This window comes from Lagenorhynchus albirostris, chromosome 5 (genome assembly GCF_949774975.1).
Source record: "Lagenorhynchus albirostris chromosome 5, mLagAlb1.1, whole genome shotgun sequence".
NCBI lineage: Eukaryota > Metazoa > Chordata > Mammalia > Artiodactyla > Delphinidae > Lagenorhynchus > Lagenorhynchus albirostris.
Genome location: NC_083099.1, coordinates 62,460,665 through 62,481,173, shown reverse-complemented (window position 1 = coordinate 62,481,173; position 20,509 = coordinate 62,460,665). Strand labels below are relative to the sequence as shown.

The following is a 20,509-nucleotide window of genomic DNA, read 5'->3' as shown; positions in this document are numbered from 1 at the left end:
CTAATTAGGAGGACATCAGTCATCACTGTGATGAAATAAAATTCATATTTTATGGCAAGACAAGAACAAATTTAAACAAAAGTTTTCTTTGCCGGTTTGGGCCTCCTCCCTCCCCTTTAGTGTGTGTCGTGCATCTGCGTTAACCAGACCTTCTTAGGAGATAACCTTCCTTCTTAACCTTGTAAGGGGCCATGATGACACATGACCCACTATTCGCTTTATACGTGCGGATCTGGATTGTGTAAATTGTCAATAATGCGTCATTTGATGTATATTTGTCTCAAAAACGTACATAACTGTGCTTTGACCTCTAATGGGTGGAACAGTCCTCAGAGCTTTCTGAAAGACTGTCTCCCAGGTTAGAATCCTCAGGTTGGTTCCAGTAAAATTTTCCATTTCTTTCTTAGATCGACTATTAATTTTTTCATCCACAACTGCTACACTGAGCTGGGAAAATTCCAGCCAGAAATGAGGAAACTTGTATTAGTTAGCCTCTGACCTTTTTGCAAGCAAATGTACAGTTCTTCTAGGCTTTTTTTCTTCTTTTTTTAAATTGAAGTATCGTTGACATACAATGTTTCAGGTGTACAGCAAAATGATTCAGTTATATGTGTGTGTGTGTGTATATATATATATATATATATTCTTTTTTAGATTCTTTTGTGAAAAAAGGTTATCACATTATAGGTTATCACAAGATATTGAATATAGTTCCCTGTGCTATACAGTAGGTCCTTGTTGTTTATCTACTTTATATATAGTTGTGTATATATGTTAATCCCAAACTCCTAATTTATCCCTTCCTCCCCCTTTCCCCTTTGGTAACCATGAGTTTGTTTTCTATATCTGTGAGTCTATTTCCATTTTGTAAATAAGTTCATTTGTATCATTTTTTAGATTCCACATATTAGTGATATCATATATTTGTCTTTCTCTATCTGACTTCGCTTAGTATGATAATCTCTAGGTCCATCCATGTTGCTGCAAATGGCAATATTTCATTCGTTTTTATGGCTGAGTAATATTCTCTTATAGGCTTTTAGAAATCTTGACGCTTTCTCACAGACACCTCATTTTCTGTGTGGAACAATACCCAGGGCCTGGGGAGTCCAGAGTGGGGCCCTCTGGGCAAGCAGGGTCCCAGAAAGCAGCAGAAAGCCTAGGGTTCTCTTGCCTGGGTGATCCCCTCCCAGGGCTGGCAGCCTCTGGTGACCCAGGCAGGCTCTAGTGTGGAGAAAATAAAGTGGGCCCTGATACAACTACTTCTTGCCTCACTCTCCTAATCCTCTGTCAATTCTCTCCCTGTTAGAGCCCCTGTGGTATAATAAGAAATGCATCTGGTCTCTGTCCCTTGTTCCTGGCACAAAGCTCCTCAAACCCTTGGAATTTCCCAAGCAACAGGAGTGCCTATAGCCTGTTGGTCAGAGGCACGGGTGATACCCTGAATTTGTGACTGACATCACAATTGGGGAATGGGAGCAGTCCTGCGGGACTTAGCCCATAACCTGTGGAATCTCCAGGTGGATCATGTCAGAATTGCTTCGTGGTGTGAAAAACATGCATTGGAGCCACTGTCTCAAGCTTGCAGCACCCTCTAACACCCACCCCCACCCCCATCCAGCCTCCTGTCTTTGAGCCTGCCTGTCCCCCTGCATGTTACTCCTTTCAAAGGCCAACTTTTCCAGGAAGCTTTCTTTCACATGGGGTTTGACCCGGGTTGAAATCTCAGTTTTGCTATCAATAAAACTCTTGTGTGCCTCTATTTCCTCATCTGTCAAATGGAATGATAATAGGAGTTCTCCCGTAGGACTGTTGTGAATGCCAATGTTCAGCATAGAGCCTGGTACATGATAAGTGCTCAGCTGATGTTGATGGAGATCTCTTTCCCCCATGCACACACACACATAAGCACTACATCTTCATTTATGGCCCTAAAATGAAAATGATGATGAGAGGCGACCTTCCCCTGTGGATGGGCTTCCACTTCAGTTTCTAATATCTCACGATGATAGCTGCTATATGTTTATTTTGTTGTTGTTTTTGTTTTTGTTTTTTTAAATGGGCTTCTATCTTACAGGATGCAGTACAAGCTTTGAATCAGAGGACAATGTTGTGATATATCTCATAAGCCCAAGAGTCCAGAGGTTGTAGTGGGGAGAAAAGAAAAGTCTCCCGTTATTACACCTAGTAAACTGCTCCGATAGCTTTTTTTTTTTTTTTGAATTTTATTTAATTTACTTTTTTATACAACAGGTTTTATTTGTCATCAATTTTATACACTTCAGTGTATACATGTCAATCCCAATCGCCCAACTCATCACACCACCACCACCCCCCGCCACTTTCCTCCCTTGGTGTCCATACGTTTGTTCTCTACATCTGTGTCTCTATTTCTGCCCTGCAAACCAGTTCATCTTTAGTTCATCTTTCTAGGTTCCACATATATGTGTTAATATACAATATTTGTTTTTCTCTTTCTGACTTACTTCACTCTGTATGACAGTCTCTAAATCCATCCATGTCTCTACAAATGACCCAACTTCATTCAATTTTATAGCTGAGTAACATTCCATTGTATATATGTACCACGTCTTCTTTACCCATTTGCCTGTCAATGGGCATTTAGGTTGCTTCCATGACCTGGCTATTGTAAATAGTGCTGCAATGAACATTGGGGTGCATGTGTCTTTTTGAATTATGCTTTTCTCTGGGTATATGCCCAGTAGTGGGATTGCTGGGTCATATGGTAGTTCTATTTTTAGTTTTTTAAGGAACCTCCATCTGTTCTCCGTATTGGCTGTATCAATTTACATTCCCACCAACAGTGCAAGAGGGTTCCCTTTTCTCAACACCCTCTCCAGCATTTGTTTGTAGATATTCTGATGATGCCCATTCTAACTGGTGTGAGGTGATACTTCATTGTAGTTTTGATTTGCATTTCTCTAATAATTAGTGATGTTGAGCAGCTTTTCATGTGCTTCTTGGCCATCTGTGTGTCTTCTTTGGAGAAATGTCTATTTAGGTCTTCTGCCCATTTTTAGATTGGGTTGTTTGTTTTTTTAATATTGACCTGCAAGAGCTGTTTATATATTTTGGAGATTAATCCTTTGTCCATTGATTCGTTTGCAAATATTTTCTCCCATTCTGAGGGTTGTCTTTTCATCTTGTTTGTAGTTTCCTTTGCTGTGCAAAAGCTTTTGAGTGTCATTAGGTCCCATTTGTTTATTTTTGGTTTTATTTCCATTACTCTAGGAGGTGGATCAAAAAAGATCTTGCTGTGATTTATGTCAAAGAGTTTTCTTCCTATGCTTTCCTCTGAGATTTTTATAGTGTCCAGTCTTACATTTAGGTCTCTAAGCCATTTTGAGTTTGTTTTTGTGTATGGTGTTAGGGAGTGTTCTAATTTCATTCTTTTACATGTAGCTTTCCAGTTTTCCCAGCACCATTTATTGAAGAGGCTGTCTTTTCTCCATTGTATATCCTTGCCACCTTTGTCATAGATTAGTTGACCATAGGTGCGTGGGTTTATCTCTGGGCTTTCTATCCTGTTCCATTGATCTATATTTCTGTTTTTGTGCCGGTACCATATTGTCTTGATTACTGTAGCTTTGTAGTATAGTCTGAAGTCAAGGAGCCTGATTCCTCCAGCTCTGTTTTTTTCCCTCAAGACTGCTTTGGTTATTCGGGGTCTTTTGTGTCTCCATACAAATTTTAAGATTTTTTGTTCTAGTTCTGTAAAAAATGCCATTGGTCATTTGATAGGGATTGCATTGAATCTGTAGATTGCTTTGGGTAGTAGAGTCATTTTCACAATGTTGATTCTTCCAATCCAAGAACATGGTATATCTCTCCATCTGTTTGTATCATCTTTAATTTCTTTCATCAGTGTCTTATAGTTTTCTGTATACAGGTCTTTTGTCTCCCTAGGTAGGTTTATTCCTAGGTATTTTATTCTTTTTGTTGCAGTGGTAAATGGATTTCTCTTTCAGATTTTTCATCGTTAGTGTATAGGAATGCAAGAGATTTCTGTGCATTAATTTTGTATCCTGCAACTTTACCAAATTCATTGATTAGCTCTGGTAGTTTTCTGGTGGCAACTTTAGGATTCTCATCTGCAAACAGTGACAGCTTTACTTCTTCTCTTCCGATTTGTATTCCTTTTATTTCTTTTTCTTCTCTGATTCCGTGGCTAGGACTTCCAAAACTATGTTGAATAACAGTGGTGAGAGTGGACATACTTGTCTTGTTCCTGATCTTAGAGGAAATGCTTTCAGTTTTTCACCATTGAGAATGATGTTTGCTGTGGGTTTGTCGTATATGGCCTTTATTATGCTGAGGTAGCTTCCCTCTGTGCCCACTTTCTGGAGAGTTTTTATCATAAATGGGTGTTGAACTTTGTCAAAAGCTTTCTCTGCATCTATTGAGATGATCATATGGTTTTTCTTCTTCAATTTGTTACTGTGGTGTATCACATTGATTGATTTGCATACATTGAAGAATCCTTGCATCCCTGGGATAAATCCCACTTGATCATGGTGTATGATCCTTTTAATGTGTTGTTGGATTCTGTTTGCTAGTATTTTGTTGAGGATTTTTGCATCTATATTCATCAGTGATATTGGTCTGTAATTTTCTTTTTTTGTAGTATCTTTATCTGGTTTTGGTATCAGGGTGATCGTGGCCTCATAGAATGAGTTTGAGAGTGTTCCTTCCTCTGCGATTTTTTGGAAGAGTTTGAGAAGATGGGTGTTACCTCTTCTCTAAATGTTTGATAAAATTCGCCTGTAAAGACATCTGGTCCTGGACTTTCGTTTTTTGGAAGACTTTTAATCACAGTTTCAATTTCATTACTTGTGATTGGTCTGTTCATATTTTCTATTTCTTCCTGGTTCAGTCTTGGAAGGTTATACCTTTCTAAGAATTTGTCCATTTCTTCCAGGTTGTCCATTTTATTGGCGTAGAGTTGGTTGTAGTAGTCTCTTAGGATGCTTTATATTTCTGCGGTGTCTGTTGTAACTTCTCCTTTTTCACTTCTAATTTTATTGATTTGAGTCCTCTCCCTCTTTTTCTTGATGAGTCTGGCTAATGGTTTCTCAATTTTATCTTCTCAAAGAACCAGCTTTTAGTTTTATTGATCTTTGCTATTGTTTTCTTTGTTTCTATTTCATTTATTTCTGCTCTGATCTATATGATTTCTTTCCTTCTGCTAACTTTGGCTTTTGTTTATTCTTCTTTCTCTAATTCCTTTAGGTGTAAGGTTAGATTGTTTATTTGAGATTTTTTTGTTTCTTGAGGTAGGCTTGTATTGCTATAAACTTCCTTCTTAGAACTGCTTTTGCTGCATCCTATAGGTTTTGGATCATCGTGTTTTTGTTGTAATTTGTCTCTAGGTATCTTTTGATTTCCTCTTTGATTTCTTCAGTGATCTCTTGGTTATTTAGTAATGTATTGTTTAGCCTCCATGTGTTTGTGTTTTTTTCCCTGTAATTTATTTCTAATCTCATAGCATTATGGTCAGAAAAGATGCTTGATATGATTTCAGTTTCCTTAAATTTACTGAGGTTTGATTTGTGACCCAAGACGTGATCTATCCTGGAGAATGTTCCGTGTGCACTTGAGAAGAAAGTGTAGTCTGCTGTTTTGGGATGGAATGTCCTATAAATATCAATTAAATCTATCTGGTCTATTGTGTCATTTAAAGCTTGTGTTTCCTTATTAATTTTCTGTTTGGATGATCTGTCCATTGGTGTAAGTGAGGTGTTAAAGTCTCCCACTATTATTGTGTTACTGTCGATTTCCTCTTTTATAGCTGTTAGCAGTTGCCTTATGTATTGAGGTGCTCTTATGTTAGGTGCATAAATATTTATAATTGTTATATCTTCTTCTTGGATTGATCCCTTGATCATTATGTAGTGTCCTTCCTTGTCTCTTGTAACACTTCTCCCGTTGCGGAGCACAGGCTCCAGATGCGCAGGCTCAGCGGCCATGGCTCACGGGCCCAGCCGCTCCGTGGCATGTGGGATCTTCCCGGATCGGGACACGAACCCGTGTCCCTTGCATCGGCAGGCGGACTCTCAACCACTGCACCACCAGGGAAGCCCTATGGGTTTGTTTTTGTAGTTCCTTTTCTTCTCTTGTGTTTCTCACTTAGAGACTTTCCTTTAGCATTTGTTGTAGGGCTGGTTTGGTGGTGGTGAATTCTCTTAGCTTTTGCCTGTCTGTAAAGCTTTGGATTTCTCCGTTGAATCTGAATGAGCTGCTTGCCGGGTAGAGTAATCTTGGTTGTAGGTTCTTCCCTTTCATCACTTTAAATATATCATGCCACTCCCTTCTGGTTTGTAGAGTGTCTGCTGAGAAATCAGCTGTTAACCTTATGGGAGTTCCCTTGTATGTTATAACAAATTGTTGCTTTCAATAATTTTTTCAATAATTTTTCTTTGTCTTTAATTTTTGTCAGTTTGATTACTATGTGTCTCAGCGTGTTTCTCCTTGGGTTTATCCTGCCTGGGACTCTCTGTGCTTCCTGGCTATTTCCTTTCCCATGTTAGGGAAGTTTTCGACTATAATCTCTTCAAATATTTTCTCAGGTCCTTTCTCTCTCTCTTCTCCTTTTGGGACCCCTATAATGCGAATGTTGTTGCATTTAATGTTGTCCCAGAGGTCTGTTAGGCTGTCTTCATTTCTTTTCATTCTTTTTTCTTTATTCTGTTCCATGGCAGTGAATTCCACCATTCTGTCTTCCAGGTCACTAATCCGTTCTGCCTCAGTTATTCTGCTATTGCGTCCTTCTAGTGTATTTTTCATTTCAGTTATTGTACTGTTCATCTCTGTTTGTTTGTTCTTTAATTCTTCTAGGTCTTTGTTAAACATTTCTTGCATCTTCTCAATCTTTGCCTCCATTCTTTTTCTGATGTCCTGTATCATCTTCACTATCATTATTCTGAATACTTTTTCTGGAAGGTTGCCTATCTCCACTTCATTTAGTTGTTTTTCTGGGGTTTTATCTTGTTCCTTCTTCTGGTACATAGCCCTTTGCCTTTTCCTCTTGTCTATCTTTCTGTGAATGTGGTTTTTGTTCCACAGGCTGCAGGATTGTAGTTCTTGCTTCTGCTGTCTCGCTACTATATGTTGAGTTTCAACAATGTGCACCTGGCCACCTGACACATACAAAGTCATTTAATCATCAAAATGACAAGGCAGAAGTTATCTGAATTCATAGAAATGAGTCCAAGTGTCAGATTATCAATAGCCTCAGTTTTCTCACCTGCAAAGTGGAGATAATAATGCTAACTCATTTGGTTGATATTAAGATTAACTTAAATATGACAATGTATGCAAAATACCCATCACAGTACCTGGTACATACTAAGTGCACAATAAATGGCAAATAATAATAAATACTCCTGTGCCTGGATTATGGTCAGCACACCTCCATAGATCCTTTCCACTCATCCTGACTCCTGGCTGTCCCCTGAGGACCCTGCTTCTGCCACAGACTTTGAGTTGAGGCTGGTTGTTCTTCCTCTGTCAGTTCAGGTTCTCACCAGAAATAGCAGCCTCACTCAAAGCAATGAGGAGAGCTTAAATAACAGAACACAGAGGCCAACCCGTGTGGATCAAGGAGGAAGAGAGTGGATGGAGTAAGTGCCTTTCTCCTCCCATGCTCCAATCTCCTGTTGGTGCCTGCAATTGGCTGAGTCCAGCTGAAAGCCAGAGGGCAGGGGAGCCCATTGATCTGGTCCATAAAGGTTAGTCTTGAGGGGCCTGGAGCAGGATACAAGAGTGATCTGGAGGAGCAAGAAGAAAACATCCAGCACATCCCCACCTCAGAATCCTTGGGTTCTGGAGGTGGACCACATCCTCCTCATGCCCTAATGATTCTTTCAGATCACTTGTCCACAGATCACCTGGAGCTTGTATTTATCCTCTGTTGACACTCTATCCTCTATTTCTAGCCATTCATCAGCACTATTAATCTTCTGGTCACTGCTTCTCTTTCACTGAAGCCTCAGGATTCCTCTCCAAGTCCTGCTGTCATCCTGGTGACACCAAGTTAATGTGAGTAGCCCAGTCAACATCCAGGACTCTCAGTTTCTAGGCTGCCTCATCTTTAGTGACTTCCAGCTTCCTTCCTCTTTAGCCATCAACCGTATGACCACACCCAAATTCTTGTTAGCAGCTAGAGAAGCTCCCCCTAGGAAATGACAAATTCACATATCCCTATCAAGAACTGTGAGGGCTCTGAACAAGTTAGCCTGACACAGTTTTATGGATGCTGGTAGAAAACACAGAATCTTGGGTCAAAGATGAAGTACAACTTATTAGAGCAATAGCGTTAGCCAGAATATCAACATTTTTCTGTTGATTCCCTGGGTTCCAATTCCCACGGGACAATGCAATGAAGGCTAAATGACACCTGCACACTGAGTGGCTTGCATTATAGGAGAGGAATGCTGAGTTTAGGGAACTGGAAACTTCTATAATGGGCAGTAAGCATGCCCTTGCTCTGTCAAGTGATACTAATCTCTATCTTCCAAGGTGTTATGGACCGAATTGTGACCCCCCTAAAATTTGCATGTCGAGGCTCTAATCCCCAGTGTGATGGTATTTGGAGATGGGGACTTTGGGAGATAATTAGGTGTAGATGAGGTCATGAGGTGGGGCCTCCATGATGGGATTAGTGCCCTTAAAAGAAGAGACACCAGGGAGCTTGCTGTCTCTCTCTGCCATGTGAAGGCAAAGCAGTAAGTCAGCTATCTGCAACCAGGAAGAGAACTCTCACCAGAACTTGACCACGCTAGTGCCTTGATCTCAAATTTCCAGCCTCCAGAACTGTGTGAGAGAAGTTTCTGTTGTTTAACCCACCCAGACTATTGTATTTTCTTATGGCAGCCCAAGTAGACTAAGATGCAAGGCTATAAGCAAATATACCCCTTTGCTCTGGAAGAAAATGCCTTTATCTCAAGGTTGTTTGCTTGCTTACCACTTTTGTTCGGCTGAGTAAATTTGAAGATCTCAATTAGATCTTCATTTAATGATTCATGAATTGGACAGTATCCCATCTTAGCACTTAGAAAGGAGCTCTCAGGACCTGTCCGAAATGGAAGCTTATTATAGGCAGAAGGGGGAGGAAAAAGAAAGCTTCTAGCAAAAGAGTGGATTGTTTCAGGCAAGGTCACCTTCATTTGGGGGAAGCTGTGGGTCTATCAGGCAGATTACCCGACTAGTGCTGACCAGGTAATTCCAGATTGACTGGTTAAAGGACACATTCCTGGGAGAGGCTGAAAATGCAATTAGGTTACGTATTAAGTCTTGTTTTCCTGATGTGGGGCTTAGCACAGGTGACTCCATTTTGGCCTTGTTGTTTCTTTCTTAATGCTATTAAAATGGTAGATACCCCAAGCTCAGTGTTCTTTAGTTGAGATGCAAAACCACTGCATGTTCAGCATTCACCTGGCCCTGTAGGACTTGCAGAACAAGGGGCGCCCCTGCAAACACGATGCACATGATGCTTGTTGTGCTGTGGGTAATAAAGTCTTTTCTTTCTGACCCGGGAGTCTCCTGTTTTCTGCCACCATCTAAACTAATTAGCTTGCAAATAGGGTAAAATCAAATCTCATAGTTGACACCTATGACAGAGCCAAAGTTAATTTATTTTAGTTTCTCAAAGAAGTCATGCCCTGGAAGACATCACAAATGCTACTTTCTCTACCTAGAACATTTCATCCCTTCTCTTCTCCTGGTAACTACCATCAGTTTCTCTGGGAAGCCTTCTCCCCTGCCTCCCGTTCCTTATCCCTTGACAGCATTATTTCCCCCCTCCTCCAAACCCCCAGAGAGCCTTCTGCTTCTCTGACCATAGCACTTCTTCCAATGTATTATAATTCCCTGTTTATTTACTTGGTCCCTTCTTCCCCTGTAGAGTAGGATCTCTGTGAGGACAGAGATAGTGTCTTCTAAAATATATCCCAGATCTAGTACATTGCTGGGCATACTGTAGGTGTTTAATAAGTATTTATGGAATGAATGTGGTGTTATTATACTGATATGCATAAAGCAGTATTAAAACACAGATGAAGGTCATCTAAATCAGCGTGAAGGTCTAAGAGGAAAGCCTTAAAGGGAACCAAAATGTCACCCCCAAGTATGACTCTGACATAAAAGTTATTTTGAGCTGAAGGCAATCAAGAAGCAGTAAATGTGGAAAAAGCTCCCCCTTTTCTTTCTAAAGGCAGGAAATAAATGTTTCCTTTCATGGAGACAGACATCAGCCCAAAGACTAGAGACCAGTGTAAAAGTAAACTCAAAATGGAGTCGGTGTTGCTAAGAGAGCCCTCTAAAATACAGCTGGGAGATCATTGAGGAAGTGTGACTTACGCACATCTCAGCCTGGATGGAATCTGACCTTTTGACCACTTATTGTCTTAACACCGGCATCCAGAATATCTATCCAGTGTTCCAGAAACTCAAGATAATTATTCGACTCACCCTAAAATTAGCTCATGACAGCCTACCTACTTATTTGACCCTTACCCTAGAATAACTAGTGAGAGCCTGTCCCTTAAGGAATATTGCCCTAAGGGATTGCCTGAGAGTCCAACATAATTCTTTTTTTTGGCCGTGTGGCTTGTGGGATATCAGTTCCCTGACCAGGGATTGAACCCAGGCCATGGAAGTAAAAGCCCAGAATCCTAAACGCTAGGCCACCAGGGAACCCTCTAATTCTTGAACAACCTTGTGGCTTTTGCCTTTATAAGCCCCTGATTCCTTCTCTTCCCCGGAACACTCTTGGTTTTACCCTAATCTGTGTCTCTGAATTGCAGTTCTTGAGACCCTAAATAAAGGGTCTTTGCAGCTGCAATATTATTATGAATACTAATTATTAATATTATTGTTCAACAAGAGACACTGGTGTAATCTGCAAACAAGCTTTGTAAACCTAACTCTCATCTTCCTACTTAAGGAAGATAAGCCCTAGTTGGACTACTCCTAGTCCAAGCCTCATTGTCTTGTCAATTCTTCACAAATTGTTTCTTTGTAGAAAAGGTATAAAAACTTCCTGCTCTGGTCACTTCTTCTGGTCTTCATTTTCTTTCGAAGACTCCCATGTACATGTAAAAAATCAATAAACTTTGTGTGCTTTTCTCCTGTTAATGTCTTTGTCACTACCTTTCAGACCTGGCCAGGGACCCTAAGAGGTTGGAGGAAAACTTTTTCCTACAGCTTCCTAGAGGAGGTGACGATTCAAGTTGGTCTGGAGGACAAATTTGTTAGTAGGCAGAGAAGGGAAAGGCGTTTCAGGCAGTGAGGATGGTATATGAACTCGGGAGAAGTAGGGACTGGAAAAGTAGTGCCTTTCAGAAACTGCGGGGGCTTCCCTGGTGGCGCGGTGGTTGGGGGTCCGCCTGCCGATGCAGGAGACACGGGTTCGTGCCCCGGTCCAGGAAGATCCCACATGGCGCGGAGTGGCTGGGCCCGTGAGCCATGGTCGCTGAGCTTGCGGGGCCTGTGCTCTGCAGCGGGAGAGGCCGCAGAGGTGAGAGCCCCGCGTACCGCAAAAAAAAAAAAAAAAAAAAAAGAAAGAAACTGCGTATGTTTCAGTATGACTGCAGCTAGGGTCAGAGGGAGGGATGGAGTGGCAGGAAATAAAGCTGACGGGTAGGCAAGGGCTGAACATGAAGTTTGAATTTTATCTAGAATCTAGATTTTCATGTCACGCTTGGACTTTTTGTTAAAGGCACATCCTCTTCAGTGTATCATAACGTGAAATGGTGGGCAGAAAAAAGAGTAGTAATTTAAGAAAACTTGGGTTGCAATATTGGTTCCTCCACTCACTTCTCTCTGGGCCTCAGAACCACGGTAAAAAAAAAAAAGCAGTAATAACATCTATCTTAAGAGTTTTGCGAGGATTAAATGCAGTAACTTAGGTAAAGGTACATGGCATCATTCAATAAATTCGTTTTTCCCCCTCTTTTTCCTGCGGGTCAGTAGGGTGGAGACCTGACCGCTTTCGCACGCCCCTCCCGGGTCGAGGCTGGGCACTGCCGGGAGAACTGCTGCCGACCGGACTGCTGCCGACCGGCGGGTCCCTCTCCCGCAGGTTGGTCCGGCCTCGGATCGGCCGCACGGGGGCGCGCTAGGCTGCCCCTCGGCACTCTATGGTTCTTCCTTTCGCCCCGGAAGTGGTTCTGGGCAGGGTTTGGTAAGGTCGGGCCATGGTGGGGCAGAGGTTGGGAAGATGGCGTGGCGAGGCTTGGCGCAGAGAGGCTGGGGCTGTGGTCAGGCGTGGTCTCCGCCGGCGGGCGGCCGCAGCTGCGAGGAGCTCACTGCAGCCCTGGGTCAGCCGCGGCTGCTCGGGCGCAGGTAATGGTCGCGTCTCGGGGCTTCTCGCCTCTCGTGCCCTCGGCTCCGGCAGCGCATCTTGAGGGGCGGAGGCCGTGCGGTTCTTTTATGCTGCCCCCGGCTCACCCTCTCTCTTCACCAGCTCCTCCTCTCTCTCTCCCCCTTTACCCCTCCCCTGCGTCCAGTCCTCGCTTCTCGCCGCGCCACCCTGCCCGAGTGCACAGTGACCAGCCCCGGCCCAACTCTCCGTGAGCCCGCGGTGGCCCCTTTCCCATCCGGAGGGACGGGAAAAGTAATCTGTGAGGGCTGATTGCGCACCACGCCTCATTATCCCGCGAGCAAGAGTTAACACAGCTGGTAGAATGGCAGGGCTGAGATTTTATTCTGTCAGTCTTTATAAAACCTTTGTTTTACTACAAATTACCTTCTTTATCGTTTAGAGAACTCTGTAAGGGAAGGCGGAGTCAGAGGAGCGCATCACTTTGCCTCTTGCAGAGTTGTAGGAGATGCTTTTCTGTTAAAGAAATTGGGAAGTGGAGTATTTGGTTTCCAGATGACTTGGAAAGAAAAGTCAATTTTTCCCGAGTAGAAGCTGTATGAAGAGTACGGTCTATCAGTATTTGCTGCTTTTGCATTAGAGTAATTCAACTCTAAATTGAGAGAAGAGAGAAATCCCTGAACTAATATTCTGATGTGTATTTGGCTCTGAAATTTCTTCCTGTTCTTTAACAGAAGTTCAGCTCTGCCAGTTTCTGACTTGGTTAGATGTGTGCCTGGAATCCACCTGACTGATAGTAGCAAGGAACATGAAGTGTTTATCAACATGGGGATTAGCCAGTGGTAAATAATTGAGGCTCCAACATGGTGGAGCCGTCCTTAATTTTAAAATCACCTGGAGTGTTTTTAGACTGTATTTCCCAGGCCCTATCCCAGTCCTTCCTGTCATCTTGCCCGGTGCTGGGGGGCGGGGAGTGAAAGAACCTGCAGTTCTAAACAAGCACTGCATGTGTGTAGGATCAGAGATTTGTGGAAAACTGGCTTATATTGTACCTTAACTTCATGATACACTGGAACATGGAGCCTCAGGCACTAATCTTAAACTCCTGAGGAGATGGAGAATGAGGTCAGGTGGAGGTGGTGGTTGATTTCAGTGGTCCTGATTCCATTTCCACTTTACTCCAAATCCCAGTCGAAATTGCATGGTTTGAGTGGGAGGAAAAGTGAATACAGTTATTAGGAAGCAACAGGTGTTAAATATTCAAGATATGTGTTAGGAAGGGAAAGGAAAAGAACTAACTTGGTTAATGAGGCCATTTAAAAAAAAATCATGTGATGTTGAAGATTAGCATCACCCTTTTTTAGTTTGTCATTTATGTGCAGAGTTTGAAATTGACATTTTTTGTGGTGACACTGAAAAATGTGCATTACAAGAGATTGTAGGTAAGCCTGAAATATAATAGAATATATGTCTACTTTCCTCTAGAAAGCATGAATTTCCTTGTATATAACTTTATTAGGTCTGCTTTCACTTCTAGTGGTTCTAAAATTAGTATGTGGAGGAATGAAGTCATGGATACGGTTAAAAAGCAGAGGTCTGGGCTCAGTCCTTGTGATTTTGATGTAATGGGCCTGAAGTGTGGCTGAGAATTTGCATTGTTTTCGTCTTACAAGAACTACAGGTGGTGATATTCCTCAAAATTTCTGCAAACAATAGCAGGCCCAAGGCAGCCCACCAGCCAAGAATGGTTTCTATGTCTTTAAAGGGTTGCAAAACAAAACACTATGCCGCAGAGTTTTAAATTGTTCTTCACAAAGACTAAAATGTTTATTGTCTGGCTCTTTACAGAAAAAAGAGACTATTTCACTTAGGGTTTTCAGAAACTTTACCATGATCAAACTGTTGGCAGCACTGCTGAAAAATGGTTTAGGTCTGAAAGAAGCCTGCGTAATTTGTCAGTTGTATAGAACTAGCTAAGAGAAGAAAATAGTTGATTGTAGCACTTACATGGAGCTTAAATCTTTTAGATTAGGATAACAATCTTAAGATATCTTTAGGTTAAATACCTGACAAATTAGTAAATCAGGTATATTCAATTATTTTCCCTGTTTAATTCACCATGTATTAACTCAAGGTGAGTTTTAAGAAAATAATTGTGGCATGGAAGAGTTTATGCCCCTTCCCCTAAATACAACTATTTTCTTTTAAGTGGGATGAGTCTGTTGTGTGTGTGCTTGGACACGTCTTGTCTCCATTTGCACAATAGGCCACTTCTACTCAGTTTATTCACACAAATCTATAGTAACATAGACATTAGTGCTGACTTGTACGATATCTAAGTGGCATTGTCTTTATCCTCACACTGTTGAAAACAATTCACTAGACCGTGTTATCTCACCACTAAGGCAACAGATATATAGACATGACTTTTCAATTTAAAAGTTACGGGATGATATTAAAAAATGGAACCATAACAATTGTGTGGTTAGTGGTAACTCAAGCATTCATAAGATCTTCCCACTTTGAGCACGTTACATTGCTTTCACAAATCACTAGTTATTGGCAGAAGGACCAAAGCACAGAGCAAAAAGGCAGGCCTGTCCTCATGAGTTGGTATATACCTTTTGTGACTCTTTCCTCCCATCCCACCCCCATGCATTTTATTGTGTTGCTTCCTTTGTTTTCCAGACTTATTTCAGGTCATTTATTTTTCCATATTACCTACCCATATGAATGGTTAGAGCTTAAGAACCTAGGCCTTTAAATATGATATCAAACATTTGCAGTTGGAGACATTTATTACACTTTTCCTGGTTGGTTTTACTTTTAAGAAATGTAAAACAAAAGCTCACTAAGGACAGAGAACGTACCTTGTCATATAATGTGTGATGAAGTACTTATTACATCTAAAAGCATCCTTGTACCAACAGAAAACCCAGCTCTAGCTGACCTTAATAATTAGGGGAATTTATTGGTTTATACCGTTAAAAAGTCCAGAGGTGAGCCTGGCTTCTGGGTGAGGCAAGATCGTGTTTCAGATTGTCACCAGGACTCCATTTTCCTCCATGGCTTGGCTCTGCTTCCTAAACGTTGGCTTTATGCTCTCAGTATGCTATCTCCTTGTTGTAAGATGGCTGTCAGCAGCTCTTGGGGCTATATACTTGTAGGTTCAAGTCCAGCAGAAAAGATTCTCTTCCCCAGTATTACAAACAAAATCTTGAAATTTGAATTTCACTGGACTGGATTGGCCTAACTTGGGATGCATGTTCATCTTTGAATTCCTTAAAGTTGCCAGGGATGTGGGACATGTAGGTTCGCTTAAGCCAGTCAGGAGCTTGGTGTGCCTCCCCAAACCAAGTGGCTGGAAATTCCAGGGTACCCTTAGGTGCGGATGCTAGGATTGAGCCAAAAAAGCTCACTCTCAGTCCTAGTGAAACTTTTGTATTGGAATACTTTGGTTACAAATCCTAATTTTAAAATTCTAGTCAGATAGGATTAACCTGTAGATAACCATTGTAATTTAAGTAGAAATGTTGTTGGAAGGATGAGGGATTAGATTCTAGCTCCTGCTGTTCAAAGTGGTTCATGAACGAGCAGTTCAGGACAGGGTTTGCCAAACATATTTTGTAAATGGCTCGATAGAAAATAGGGCCACGTAGGTCACTGTCAGATATTCTTTTTCTTTTAAACAACTCTTTTAAGCAATAATAAATGAGACAACTGAGGAAGCTGCTACCAGATCAGGTTCTGCTAACCAAAGTAAGAACTATGCTGTCTCCACCGTTATTTTCACTAGCAGAAGTCATGCCTCGTGTGCTGCCTCTCACTCAACTCAGTTCTGACTTCAGGTGTTGTGCTGATGTATCTGATTAGCAGGCCCTGATCACATCTCGAATCCTAACCAAAAGGATACCTGGGAGATAGTTTTTAGCTTTCCAGTCCCTGCAGCATGTGAATGTACCATAGGTGAAAGGAATAGGTGTTCAGTGAGCCAAGTCATAGTACTTAATTCTATCCAACAAGTTCTGTATGTCCAACTCTAATTCCCAGTGTATGTATTCCTAACATGTATTTTGCATCTGAACTGCATCTGGGGCCAATTTGTTCTTGGTGTCCTCAGTCCCACACTTAACTTCTGTTGAGATTCTCAAGGTAAATATTATTCTAGGCAAAAGGTCTGGCTTTGCGTCAAATCCAGATTCCCAACCTGGTGTATTTGTATTCCTTTTCAAGTATTGTGCTTCAGAATTGTAAATGAGTTGATGAGCTGTAGAAGAACTGATTGAGTACATATCCTGGAGTATTAAGCTGTTGGAGATATAAAGAAATCTCATCCTTCATATTTCTTGGTCTAAAAGGAAGAAAATGTGGCCTACTGGTTGGGATTCTGGGTTCTCACTGCCGTGACCCAGGTTCAATCTTGGTTGGGGAGCTGAGATCTTGTAAGCCACGAGACGTGACCAAAAAAAAAAAAGAATACCAGAAACCAACAACATTGGGTTACGATTTTTTTTTAACTTATTTATTTTTGGCTGCGTTGGGTCTTCGTTGCTGTGCGCAGGCTTTCTCTAGTTGCAGCAAGCGGGGGCTGCTTCATGGTGGTGTGCGGGCTTCTCATTGCGGTGGCTTCTCGTTGCGGAGCACGGTCTCTGGGCACATGGGCTTCACTAGTTGTGGCTCACAGGCTCAGTAGTTATGGCTCCCCGGCTCTAGAGCGCAGGCTCAGTAGTTGTGGCACATGGGCTTAGTTGCTCCATGGCATGTGAGATCTTCCCGGACCAGGGCTCGAACCCGTGTCCCCCTGCATTGGCAGATGGATTCTTAACCACTGCTGCCACCAGGGAGGCCCTGGGTTACAATTTGTAACCATTTACAGGGAAACATTTAAAGGAAACATATTCCTATTACTTTATGTCACATCTTTGGGGTTTTTGGCCCAAAGTGGTGTTACTTGTAATTTATTTACTAGACCTAGCTCTAAATTACTTCGGAATATTTAATAAAAATCAAATCCAATTGCAAAGGATTAACATCTGCCACTTTTAAAGCTGTTATCAGTTAGGAATGCATTTGGCTATAAGTTAATTGTTGCTTAAAGAAACGAGAGGAGTATTTAGCATAAAATGATTGGAGGTAGGTGGCTATTGTCTTTGCTCAGTGGCTCAAAAAATGTTAAGGTTAGTTTCTGAAGCCCTTGGCCTTTCTCTGGGAATTCAAGATGACTGCCTCATCTCTAGGAAATTGTGTCCTTTTTCAAGGCAAAAAAGAAGTGGGAGGGATGTGACATTAGTGATACCTCCAATTTTATCAGATAAGCAAAACCTTTTCAAGAGGTTTCTAAACAGTTAAGTCTCATTTTGTCAGAACTCTGTAATATGGCCATCCCTAGCCATAGGAGAGACTGGTAAAGTGAAGATATTTATCTTTCCTAGGCTCTGCAGAAAAAGCAGGCAACAGAACAAGAACTAGAAATAGATTTGCAATTAGCCATTCAACAGTTACTTGCTATAGGATATTCATAAGACTGGGGACAGGTTCTGAAGTTCAGAGCCATTCAGAGCAGCATTGGCATTGTTTGACTAAGTGTACTGCTTTCCGAAATAGATTTTGTTGAAAGAAGTAGCACTTATTTGTTAGTACAAATTCTAAATTATTAGAAGTTTTAAGGTGAATTACTTTATCATCATCACCCATCCTCACCATGTGATGTCTGAGAAGTTGAACTGTGGCATAGACTTAGTGTTGAAGACAGAGCATTTTAGGTGAGTAATGGTAATAGTAGCTATACCATTTTTCTGAGTTTCGTGTTTCCAAATGCCTGCTAGACATCACCTGGGTGTTCTACCAATGCTAAAAATACTTCATTGCAATATAATTTACATGTAGTAAAACATATAAGTATTAATGCATATAGCCCATTAGTTCTGACAAATGTATACACCTGTGCAACCATCACCTAAAAATAAAGATACTGCCCATCATTCCATCAAGTTCCCTCTTGCCCCTTTCCAATCAAGTCCCACTTTACGCAACCACTATTAATTTTTTTTAAAATTATTTATTTATTTATTTTTGGCTGTGTTGGGTCTTCATTGCTGTGCGCAGGCTTTCTCTAGTTGCAGCGAGCAGGGGCTACTCTTCGTTGTGATGCATGGGCTTCTCATTGAGGTGACTTCTCTTGTTGCAGAGCACGGGCTCTGGGTGCGCGGGCTTCAGTATTTGTGGATGAGGGCTCAGTAGTTGTGGCTCATGGGCTCTAGAACGTGGGCCCAGTAGTTGTGGCGCATGGGCCTAGTTGCTCCACAGCATATGGAATCTTCCTGGACCAGGGCTCGAACCCGTGTCCCCTTCATTGGCAGGTGGATTCTTAACCACTGTACCACCAGGGAAGTCCACCACTATTGATTTTGGTCACCACAAATTATTTTTGCCTGTTCTTTAGCTTGATATGCATTAATGGAATCACACACATAATGTGCTCTTTTGTGTTTGACTTCTTTTACTCAGCAGTGTTTTTGAGATTCATCCGTGATGTGTGATCAGTAGTTTTTCACTGAGTGATACAGTTGGCCCTCTGTATCTCCAGGTTCCTCATCCATGTATTCAAACAACTGTGGATGGGGAATGTCACTGTATTATGTCATTTTATATAAGGGATTTCAGCATCCCGAATTTGGTATCCGCAGGGAGTCCTAGAACCAGTCTCCCGTGGATACTGAGGGACCACTGTATTCCATTGTATGAATATTACACAGTTCATCCTTTCCCCTGTTGATGGAAATTTAAGTTCCAATTTTTACCTGTTAGAACTGAGCTGCTGTGATTGCAGGCGTTTTAAACAGTGCCCAAGATGGAATTATTCATCTCTCATTTTCCAGTTTCCTATTTTGGTGCCTCTGATTTTCCTTGTCTTAGTGAGTAGTACCACCTTCCTTTCAGTTATTCAGAATAAAACCAATAATCATTCTTGACCCCTTCTTTCTTCTAACATAATTATTGACCCTTTCTTTATTAGGAACTGGCCTTGGTGGTGGAGATAAAATGAATACAGAAGTGATAATCTAGTTATGGTACAGGCAATAAATGAGACAAGTATAAGAGTACATACAGGATGCTTTAGAACTCTAGGAGTACAGAGGAGACACCCAGCCTGCGAGAGTTTAGGAAGGCTTCCTGGAGGAGGAAATAAATGAACTGAATTTTGAAGGGCACGAAAAAGTTAAAGGGAAGTAAGTACCGCAACAAAGGAGTAGCATTGCTCAATTTGGTGGGGTGATGAAAAATTTACTGTGAGATTTAAAGCAGGGGAATGATAATATATTTGTGCCTAATAAAATGTGGAGGATGAGTTGGAGTAAGGCAGTATTAGAAGCAGTGAGATCTGTTAGGAAATGGTAGAGTATTCCAGGCCAAAAGGGATGAACTAAGGGATTGTGTGGGAATTAGGGAGAGAATGTTGGCCCTCTAAGAGGGCATTTGAGGAAGTGTTGAATGTTTGTGGAAGAGTGATATGAGGAAAGAAGAACATGCAACATGTTAAAATGTTTGAACTTAAGTCAGCTGTTGCTGTTGTTTAGGCATGGGGTACGGGACTAGATTAGGAGTGAAAAAAATATTTGACAGATTTGGTTTTAAATTAGATGGTAAGAATTAAGCAGAGAGAACTCCATAATGACTTCTAGATTTTTAATCTTAGTGATTAAGATAACTGTGGGCCCACTGAAAGAATAAAGAAGTCAGAAAATGGAGCTTGTAGAAGGGGATGAATTCCCTTCTGAATATATTGATTTTAAAGTAATAGGGAGCATATCCAAGTAGAATTATTCAGTGTATAGTTGGAAATACAAGACAAGAAAGTTGAGGCTGGGACTAGAGACATATATTTGAATCATTTACTTGCTTAGAAGTCATCCGGGCCACAGAAATGAACTTTTTCTTTTATTCAACCAAAGTGTTTCAAGGCCCACGTTACAAAGGTGAGAAGACCTGTCTGAGTGGCAGACAGGAGTTCTATGAGTCTGAAGGATATAGTAGGATTAGAGTACAATGAGAACAAACAGGAAGGGGCCTCTACATGGTCTACCTGGGGGAAATTACCATTTTACAAAAGAAAAAAATGCTTCACAAATTTATATGGGTTCAGTTTGAATGGAGAATGTGTAAAGGAAC

At 41.4% G+C, this 20,509-nt stretch overlaps 1 protein-coding gene across 2 annotated transcripts in view; it reads left to right on the top strand.

Moving 5' to 3' along the window:
• The first annotated feature begins 12,212 nt into the window (after positions 1-12,212).
• Positions 12,213-20,509, top strand: part of PARL (presenilin associated rhomboid like) — a 64,557-nt gene continuing 56,260 nt past the window's right edge. For both annotated transcript variants that reach the window (XM_060150122.1, XM_060150121.1), the window contains exon 1: positions 12,213-12,363. In XM_060150122.1, the coding sequence (XP_060006105.1) occupies positions 12,239-12,363 (125 nt within the window). In that variant the 5' untranslated portion in view covers positions 12,213-12,238. The remainder of the gene's footprint in view (positions 12,364-20,509) is intronic.